This window comes from Trachurus japonicus, chromosome 8 (assembly GCF_045865225.1).
Source record: "Trachurus japonicus isolate A0001 chromosome 8, Traja_1.0".
Taxonomy (NCBI): domain Eukaryota; kingdom Metazoa; phylum Chordata; class Actinopteri; order Carangiformes; family Carangidae; genus Trachurus; species Trachurus japonicus.
The window spans coordinates 11,871,334-11,880,899 of NC_140914.1; the positions used below are offsets into that span (position 1 = coordinate 11,871,334).

The 9,566-nt window shown below is 41.6% G+C and overlaps 1 protein-coding gene across 1 annotated transcript; it reads left to right on the top strand.

Moving 5' to 3' along the window:
* Window positions 1–1,363: 1,363 nt before the first annotated feature.
* On the top strand, window positions 1,364–4,505 carry uncx (UNC homeobox). The gene is made up of 3 exons (XM_085783842.1): window positions 1,364–1,757; window positions 2,359–2,534; window positions 3,357–4,505. Exons 1-3 carry the CDS (start codon window positions 1,499–1,501, stop codon window positions 4,473–4,475), a joined length of 1,554 nt encoding a protein of 517 aa, XP_085639968.1. The 5' UTR covers window positions 1,364–1,498; the 3' UTR covers window positions 4,476–4,505.
* The last annotated feature ends 5,061 nt before the right edge of the window (window positions 4,506–9,566 follow it).

Consider the following 9,566-nt stretch of genomic DNA (forward strand, 5'->3'; position numbering starts at 1 on the left):
ATTATATACTTCCTCATAATAATATTAATTAAACAATTTGCATGCTAATAGGGTAACAATTATCGCAGCTTCTGTTGAGAGATTCAGGTTATTACAACATGCCAATCCGGGTGCCAAGGGTCAGGGAGTGAGTGGGGTGCGAAATTTCAACTCTGATTAACATTATGACAGCGCCAGACTTGGGATAAATAAAGTCGAATTAATTATTTGAAAACCTTAATGAGCAGATAGGATTTAGGCGAGTCACATATTGAGTGCATGGGGTTGCACAAGTGGAGGAGCTTTCCAATTTGGTTTCCTGACAGGAAATGTTGTGAATGCCTCTAATGCACTATATATGAGAGTGTTACTTTTTTTTTCTTTTTCTTTTTGTTATTTCATCCTCTCCTCTTGTATTGTGTCTCAGTCTACATAGTAGTTGCAACCTCCCTTTATTTGGTCATATATTTTGCTCATAACGTAGCGCTGCTCGTAACTGAAGCTTTCGCCTTGTAACAGTAAAATATTATAGTTTCACTCTCGCTTTGTGCCTTCAGCGGTGTCTCAGCTCCCCCTCAAACAGCCATATTTCAGCACTCACCCTATTTGTTTTACGCCCCTGCGCGTGAACCTGTCTGATTGTAAAGGTTTAATGTATTTAAATCATGATCCATAACTAACATGGGAGTGGAAAGAGAGAGGGAGGGGTGGGTGTGGGTTTGGGGGGGCGAGGGTAGGGGGGTAGTAGGGGTGTTATCTTAACTCGGTGGTTCCCAAAGTGGGGCTGAGGGACGTGGAAGGGTCGCACAGCCCACAGAGGGTCGAAAACATCCCTGGGGAGAGGAATATTTTATTTCAACAATCAGTTTTAATATCCTTTCTTTCTTTTTTTTACAGATTTCAAAAAAGAAAAAAGAAATAAATCAGCTTTCACTTTTTTCTGCCAGCCCTTATAGATTTAACAATATCCAAATGTGCATAGGTTAAATAAGAAAACACAATAAAAAAAATTATTAATAATAAATAAAAATAAAAATTGATAAATGTGGTGAATTTAGTATGTAATCTGTCTAATATTCAGCTGCTTGCTGGTCTTCCTGTGCACAAAAAAGTCCCGGAGCCCCTGGCCTAACCTATCCGCCTGTAGCCTCCCCTTTCCGGGATTCAGTGAGCCCTTCCTCCCGGTGGGTCCCCCGTGTAGTTGCGATGTAGTTCTTATCAAAGCCCTCCTGTCTTGTTGTGACAGCTCTGATATTGTTTATTGAGGTGGATGTCAGCTTTAATTAGCAATCGATACGGGGAGCGTTTGCAGAGTGCGTCTCTGACGTCAGAGTCCATTACCGCTTCTCATTGGGTCTCATATTCCCAGAGCCTGGGCTAATTATTGGGAGGTTCATGTGGATAAAGTACAGCTCATCCCTCCCTTCACATCATGTCCCCTACTCGTTGGCCACACTCACTGCATGCTTTTTAAATTCCCATCACCGGCCTCCAGACGTCGTTTCCTTTTGCCTGCGGGATGATGGACAGCAGGATACTGGATGCACCTCACGCCCAGTTCGGAGGCTCTCTCGGCGGGATGGTGGGCTTCCCGTACCATCTGAGCCACCATCACGTTTACGAATTAGCCGGGCATCAACTTCAATCTGCGTCCGCGGTTCCTTTCTCAATAGACGGATTACTTAATGGTTCCTGCACGGCTTCAGTGGGTAATTCCAACCCCCTCTTGTCTTCGGGCTGCGGGATGAATGGAGATAATCAGCAGTACAAACTGTCAGGTAAGCCACATTATATGCTGCACAATAACCTCTCATCAAGGCTGGCTGGCTGCTTGCACAGAGACAAACAAAATAGACAGAAACAAAGACAGGATATTGCGGTACAAGTTCTCCTCTCGGTAGTGTGTATGTGTTGTTGTTTTTTTTAGAGGACATGCCAAGCCTCAGCCTCTCGCACACAGCCACAGCCACAGCACAGAGAGCGTTTTGTTCGCCTCCCTACTTCATTTCGATCAGCAAAAACGAAAGATGCAACCAAGCAAAAAAAAACAAAAAAACAACAGCAACAACAATGTCCCTGTCAGTCAGTAAATACTAGAGCTAGTAAATGCTTGTGTTAAGATCTGAGGAGGATTCCCTCTTCATCCAGACCAGAGGCTGCAGGGCTGCATGTGTGTATAGGCTACAATAAACTACAACGTTTCCAAACGCAATCTCCCTTTTCTGCTCTAAAGTTTGTAAAATGCTCAGCCCCACACACGAAACCCATCTTGTTAAAATTGTATTAAAATGTGTTTATTTATTGATTGATTGGTTTAATTTAGCAAGAAACAAAAAAAATGTCTCCTTTTGTTTACATTTATTCTCATCCTGCTGTCAGACTCGGTGGACCCAGACAAAGATAGCCCTGGTTGCAAGAGACGAAGAACTCGCACAAATTTCACTGGTTGGCAGCTGGAGGAATTAGAAAAGGCTTTTAATGAGAGCCACTATCCGGACGTGTTCATGAGGGAGGCTCTGGCTCTCCGATTGGACTTGATAGAATCGAGGGTCCAGGTAAATATTCATTTCATTTGTGTATCTCTGTTCCTTTTGTTTTTATTTGATTATTCATGGTGATGGCTGTTTTTACATTTCTGTAGCCTATAATATATATATAAAAGTAGAATAAATCTCCAAGTAGCAAAGATCAATTTTGTGTCATTATATACACTTGGAATCATTTTTAAAAATAATTGATATGACTCGCTGCACATGTGTGTATTGTCTGACCTTCCATGGCTTATGTCAGTCAAATCAATCAATTTTAATTGCCCTTTCATTTTTTTTGAAAAATATTGAAGCCCTTAATACCGCTTGATATTTACATTTTTGATTTACTTTTATAAAGAATTAATATTGGGTATTTATTTAATATTTTTCACATTTATTGACAATCCTGCATAAACAAGGAGAAGTAGACTTGTTTAATATGCGCCAATGATTTTGTATTTGATTTGATTAGGCTGTGAGCTGTTGATGACGTGGAAGCTTGCAAAGTTTTAGTGCAGGTGCATTGGGGAAAAGAGATAATTATTAAAAACTCTCAGAACTGACCCAGAGTTCAGTTATCATGTCAAACCAACGCTTCTTTTGTTCCTCAGTCCAACTTTTTCCTGCCTGATGCACAGATTTTTAATGAAAGGCCTAATTAAGGGCCTGCACACAAAACAGCCAGAGCAAGATGTAACCTCTATTTATTTAATTACCATGGAGTTAAGACACAGACAAATTTTTGCTCTAATTAATTTTCCCCTCGCAGTGACAGAACTGCACATTACACATGTTTTCACGTGTTTCTCTCCCTCTCTCTCTCCCCCTTCCTCTCCCTCTCTGCAGGTATGGTTTCAGAACCGCAGAGCCAAGTGGAGGAAAAAGGAGAACACAAAGAAAGGTCCGGGTCGACCTGCTCACAACGCCCACCCCACCACGTGCAGCGGAGAGCCCATGGACCCGGAGGAGATCGCCCGGAGAGAGCTGGACAGGCTGGAGAAGAAGAAGCGGAAGCAGGAGCGGCGGCTGCTCAAGTCCCAGAACAAGCTCGCTGCCGGGGATTTATATCACACCCCGGGATCGGACAGCGACAGCGGAGTGTCGCACGTCACCGACAGTGACTTCGGCTCCAGCCAGGCTTTTGACTGTGTCGGATCGGGAAGCAAAACGCCGTCGAGCAGCGACCAAACACCTCTCCACCCTCTCCAAACCCAAAACCAGAACCAAAGACACTTGGACCGGGATGCTGGTGGCGGATCCGAGCTGGACTCGGCCGAGGCCATGAGCCACCGGTCCAGCAGCCTGTGCTCCAACAGTACCAGAGCCTCCAGCCTGCAGAAACTCAACCCTTTTAGCGTAGAGAGCCTCCTTTCGGACAGACCGAGGCGCAACCCCGCGGCCTTACCCTCCTCACGGCCTTTGATAGGGAAAGGACACTTCCTGCTCTATCCCATCACACAGCCGCTTGGATTCATTGTTCCTCAAACTGCTCTGAAGACGACTACATCAACAACAACAGCAGCATCAGCATCAGCATCATCATCATCAGCATCATCATCAGCAGCAGCAGCAGCATCAAACTCTGACAGTGACACCCCGGCGGAGAGAAACCAGCCCAGTGGCCGCTGCAGCGTCTCTGCGAGCTCTGCGGGATGTAGGAGCAGCTCGCCGGACTCTGCGGACGCCACACAAAAGGGACAGGTGGGATCAGAGGACAAGACCAGTTCACCGCACACCAGCCCGTCCAGGGCCGCCTTTTCCACTGGCAAAAGTACTCAGACCTCGGTTATTTGCAGCGATTCGACTTTCGCCCACGAACACAGTCCACAACTCACAAAGCCTGTCGATGCAGACAGAAAAGAGTATTTAGAGACCATGGACCACCCCGATCACCCCGAGTCTGTCCTCAGTGACAGTCCGGCAGAAACAAAGACAGACTCTAAAGAAGATGTCGACATGGAATAAATCCCTGGGGGTAAAAAAAATAAATAATAATAATAATAATGCAGAACCATACTGATATAGCCTCTAAACGACACCTTTCATTAGGCCAAAGCTTAAACAGAAACTACATCTTTGCATCTAATCTCTAGGTTTCCCCTCTGCTCATAATTTGACAATGGTGTGTTCTCTCCCTCTCTCTCTCTCTCTCCTCTCTCTCTATCCCTCTCTCTCTCTCTGCGAGTGTGTGTGCGAGTCAGGAGTCTCTAGATATCCTTTAATGTGTGATAACTTGTCAAAAAAAACAACAACAACACACACACAAGACCACGAGACCAACAAAAATCCTCAAGAGCTGTAAAAAGGTATTATACTATTTATATATGTAAGGTTTTTCTTAAATAAATCTATTGTATACAAGCACCTCAAACCGTGTGAGACCTTAAATAGCAGCACATACAGTGCAGTAGTACAGTAGGAAGGGCTTTCTTAAGAAATCTCATGTTGTACTTTGTATATTGCCTTAACAAATTTATTCATCTATAAGCCCCCACTGAAATGAGGTTACGAGCCTGAGGCGAAAAGGACCCGCTCAACTCCTGCAGAGTTTTGATATGAAAGTAATTATTTTCCCGGTGGCTACTGCAGGGGGATTCAGTTTATTTTAGCTCAAAGGGGGTTATAATACATTACCGATTTCTAGTGATATGAAATCACATAAACTTCCAAGAATAATAGAATTAGCATGAAAAGGCCTGGGTGTCAAATTGAAATAGGAAAATAATAGCCCCGGCAGCTGGGAGTGTGTGTGTTTGTGCATATTGGATAGGAGATGGAGATTCGTGGGGAGGCATTTTCATGAGCTTTTTTTTCTCTCTCTCTCTCTCTCTCTTCATACCCCCCCTTCTCCTTCTTCTCCATCCTCCTCTTCTCCCTCTCTCTCTCCCTCTCTCTCCACTTTGTCAGGGTCCCTTGTAGCAGGGCTATATTAAGATAGATGTTCGATGATATCCCTCATTGTTCTGTCGCTTTACATTGATGTTTCTGTGTTATCAGCCTATTGATCATGCGTCGGCTGTAATAGGACGGGCTGAGGCAAACGTGCCTATTTACAATAGCAGAACACATTTGTTCTAATAGGGTTGGTGGTCCCCAGGGAAGCCGTGCAGGATCTGGGACATCTGCTCCCCTTTTGCAATATTAGCAGTGTTGACCACAATATCAAGTCGACCTAAGGTAGAAAATGTCGAGGCTGCTGTGAGGCATGTAATAACATAAAAAAAAATACTAAGACAAAACAAAACAACTAAAAAAAAAAGAAAATAAAACACACACATCCTGTCCAGCTATATGTAGAGCTGCTCACACTCCTTGTTAAAATCCACAAGCCCTTTAGTGTTCTCTTTGGGTCTTGATTTGCAAATAAATTGAAAATAATCAGAGGGGTGAGCTTTACGTCTGAGCCGGCGCAAATGAATTTCTGAGCCAGTGTCCCTTTCAAAATATTTACATAAATTTCAACCCCAAATGCAGCTGTTTGCACTAGGAAGCAATGTCTTATTAGGCCGGGGGTGGGGGGCAGGGGCAGACTGCACGAGCCAACATGGCACACACACGCGCACACAGTGAACATGCAGGAGATTATATAGGCCTGCGTGGTGTTGTTGTGGGTTAGAGGTGCATCCTCTGTGTCTGCATGCTGCTTATTGTGCGGAGAGTTTATAGATGCCTTTGTTGTTCTCGGTGGTGTTTGTTTTTATTATGATTATTGATTTATTTCTTATTATCTCCGATGATATCTCTATAACTTTCCAATAATAACCCAGCGAGCACACAGGCATCTGATAAATAATCTATCTCAATTGTGAAGTTTGTGAGGGGGGAGGACTTGCAGTTTGTTTCTCATTCTCACTTCCTTACAAATATCTCCCTTTGGTGAATTAGGAACATCTTTGACGCTGTGCAAAGGGTGAAATCGTTAAATTCTTCCAGGTTGTCAGGTCTAAAGAAATCCTGCAGATACAAGGTTTATTTACTAAATTGTGGGATAACCGGGGCCAATTTGAAATAACCCTTCAGATTCTTCGGTGTGTATTTTTCCATGCTACTCTTAGGCTATTTGGGACGTATGCCCAGTTCATCCATAATTCATTAGCACACTGAATAGGAGTATCGCTGGCTGCACATTGGTGGCCTTAAGGTGAAATTAGCGATTTGCTTAAGTAGTTAAGCTTTTCTTGCCTGAGAGCTGCACGCTGCATGATTCAAGACAAACTATCAATCGATATGCCCAGGCAGCCTCCAGGAGATGTGTCGTCCATGAATCATACTTTATGAATTCAATTTATACCCGGAGAAATTTTCAATTTGAACGCCGGATCATTATAGGAGAGTGTAAATTGTTTTTGCTCTATTATGCATCGGACGCCATCATTTTTCTTTCTAATTACGGAGGTGTCAGGTCGGGCTGTCATGCAGACGCTGATTTTCAATTTAACTGATCATCATGCATTCATTTTCCCATTTGATAAATCTGCTATCTCGAAGCTTCTCCATGCCCGGAATGCTAAAAGAGAGGCACAGATTGGCAAAGTAATAGGGGCCTGTATGCGGCAATAAGTGCAGATCAGCCAGCTAATTTAGCACCTCCTGGTATTTCCATTTCCATTTCTCATTTCCAACTCTCAGAGGAGGAAAAGCAGCCCAAAGGCGGAAAGCTGGTAGGGCTTTTCACTATCGAGAGAAAAAGACAAGAGGAAAAAAAAAAAATCCACCAAAACGCCTTGTTTTCAACGACACGTTTCCCAAATTAGGATATCAAGCTTAATTAAGGCTAATAGAGTTTTCTCAGTATGTGTTAGTTTTATTTAATAGAAACAAATTTGCGCAATTAATTATGGCCATAATATTGAGGGTCTCATTTGCAGCAATGCGAGCAGCGTCTTTCAGAAATAAGCCTCTAATTTCCAAGCTAAATGACTTAACCAAATGTTTTTACAGCAGCTTCCATCACAGACATCATCATATCGGTTTATTTTCCATATCATATCCAAGTAAACTGAGTCAGATTAGACATGAATTGATCTATTTTACTGCGCCGGGTGACTGAATTAGCCTAAATGTAGATTTGTTGCTGTTTCTTGCAGAAATCGATTATAAAAGCTGCTCTAACCGTCACTTTATTATGGAATAAACAGCAAAAGTATTTGTGTTGATATTTAGTATATTTTGCAGGTGATGTCATGAATTGTCAAATAGCTGTGACAGAGAAGAGGGTTTTTTACAAGTTTCATGCTGGAGACAACTCAGATGAACAAACCCATAAATCCGTCTGTCTGTACAGGCTGCTCTCGTGCGCTTTGTGTTGCTCTAAGAGATCTTAGAGGCTCTGAGGGCTCAGTTTGGATAAGAAAGAACCGTGTCCCCTTTAAAAAAAAAAAAAAAAAAAGGATCCCCCATAAAATAAAATGGCACTTGACATTTGGCTTCTCCTGCAGCAACTCTGCCATGCCTTTTAGGATTATTTTACATCTCATACTCATTAATGCGCCGGTGGATTTAATCATTCTTATCTTTCCTGTGCATACCTGGGATAAGCCTGAAATTACCATCTGCATTGATTTCTGGACGATCCTTAAAATAATTTTAATTATCTCGGGAGTATTTCGCGAAAAAGTCCCCTCTAATCAAAATGTAGTTAATAACACTTCAATATTCGCACCTCAGGTTTCTGCACGTGAGCTGTTAACGCGAGAGAAAAAAAACAATACTCAAATTGTAGGCGAATTTAATTTGACCTCATCCATTCAACTATCTACACTTTCTGACTTTGTTTGGTTTATTCTTTTTCATTCATGAAAAAAAAGCTGTTTTTCTTTTCTTTTCTTTCTAAGGGTGGCTGATTTTCACATCACAGCTGGACTAACATTTATATTGATTTTACTCATCACCCACTTCTGAAAGCTGCCTTAAAGAGGATCAAGATTTCACATTATATTTGTTATAACTGCTCTTACGATAAAAACGTCAGAAGTCATACTATGTTTTTATAGTTATCATTACAACATTCCTTATTTACTGAGGAAATCCAAGATCTAACTAAAACAATTCGGGTGTTCATGAAAAACACATGGATTACAATGAAACTGGAGAAAAACTAGGTTTTTTAAATCATATAGTACGTTAATCTGCCTTGAGCTATAAGTGAGGATAAAGGAATTATTTTATTCTTTATGATGTACCAATTATCATGACAATATAAATGTCAGCTTCAGGATGATTAAATAGGTTTTACATATTGACTTCCTCAAAATAGTTCTTTAAATTAAACATACATCACTATAGCAAACAAGTGCATTTCACATCCATAACATGAAGGCTAAAACACAGAATATTTGTGTGTGCATGTGTATATTACTTAAAGAGAAAAATACAGGTCTATAGGGAATGAGGGAACAGAGACTGTAACTGTGAGCAGATTATATAAAAAGATAAATAATCAATCTTATAAATTTGGTGGTGACGCTGATCATCGTTATATTCACTTTTTTTTAGCCTCACTTTGTATTTATATGGAACGGTCTAAACCACAAACAACGTAAACGTTAATGTTAAGGTCACAGAAGGTTAAAATGACTCAGTCACCAACGTCTTTTTCTTTTCTTTTTTTACACAAGACTGAACAATAAGAAGGTGCTGGCAGTTTCCTTAAGTGCAATAACATTAGTGCAATGTCTTTCTCATTAAATATTGCACATTTCTGCGTTATGCCGGCCCCATATTGTCCTGGAATAGCTGCGGGGAAGGATTAGATATTAGACTCCTCTTCACAATAAGAGCTCTTACATCCTTGTATGGTGACGTGAGAGGTTAGGGGAGTCTTTTCAAAGTGGTCTCACTTGTTGCTATCTGTCTGGCCTCATTATCTAAAGTGACCTGTAATGTGCTTTTCTAAAACAACACCCAACAATTCAAAGGGCAAAGGAAATATAAGGAAAAACAGAGATTGTTAATGTTAAAAAAATCTCAGTAGTTTAAGGATGAGAGGGTCTATCCTGTAGCAAGTATATTTGGGTATACATTTTGAAGCAAATGAACAACTTCTTTCTGAAATCT

Bases quoted from the DNA above. Each gene is read 5' to 3' on its own strand.
- uncx (XM_085783842.1), top strand. From the start codon at position 1,499: ATGATGGACAGCAGGATACTGGATGCACCTCACGCCCAGTTCGGAGGC. The intron at 1,758-2,358 runs GTAAGCCACATT...TCCTGCTGTCAG, and splicing joins TCAGCAGTACAAACTGTCAG to ACTCGGTGGACCCAGACAAA. The intron at 2,535-3,356 runs GTAAATATTCAT...CCCTCTCTGCAG, and splicing joins TGATAGAATCGAGGGTCCAG to GTATGGTTTCAGAACCGCAG.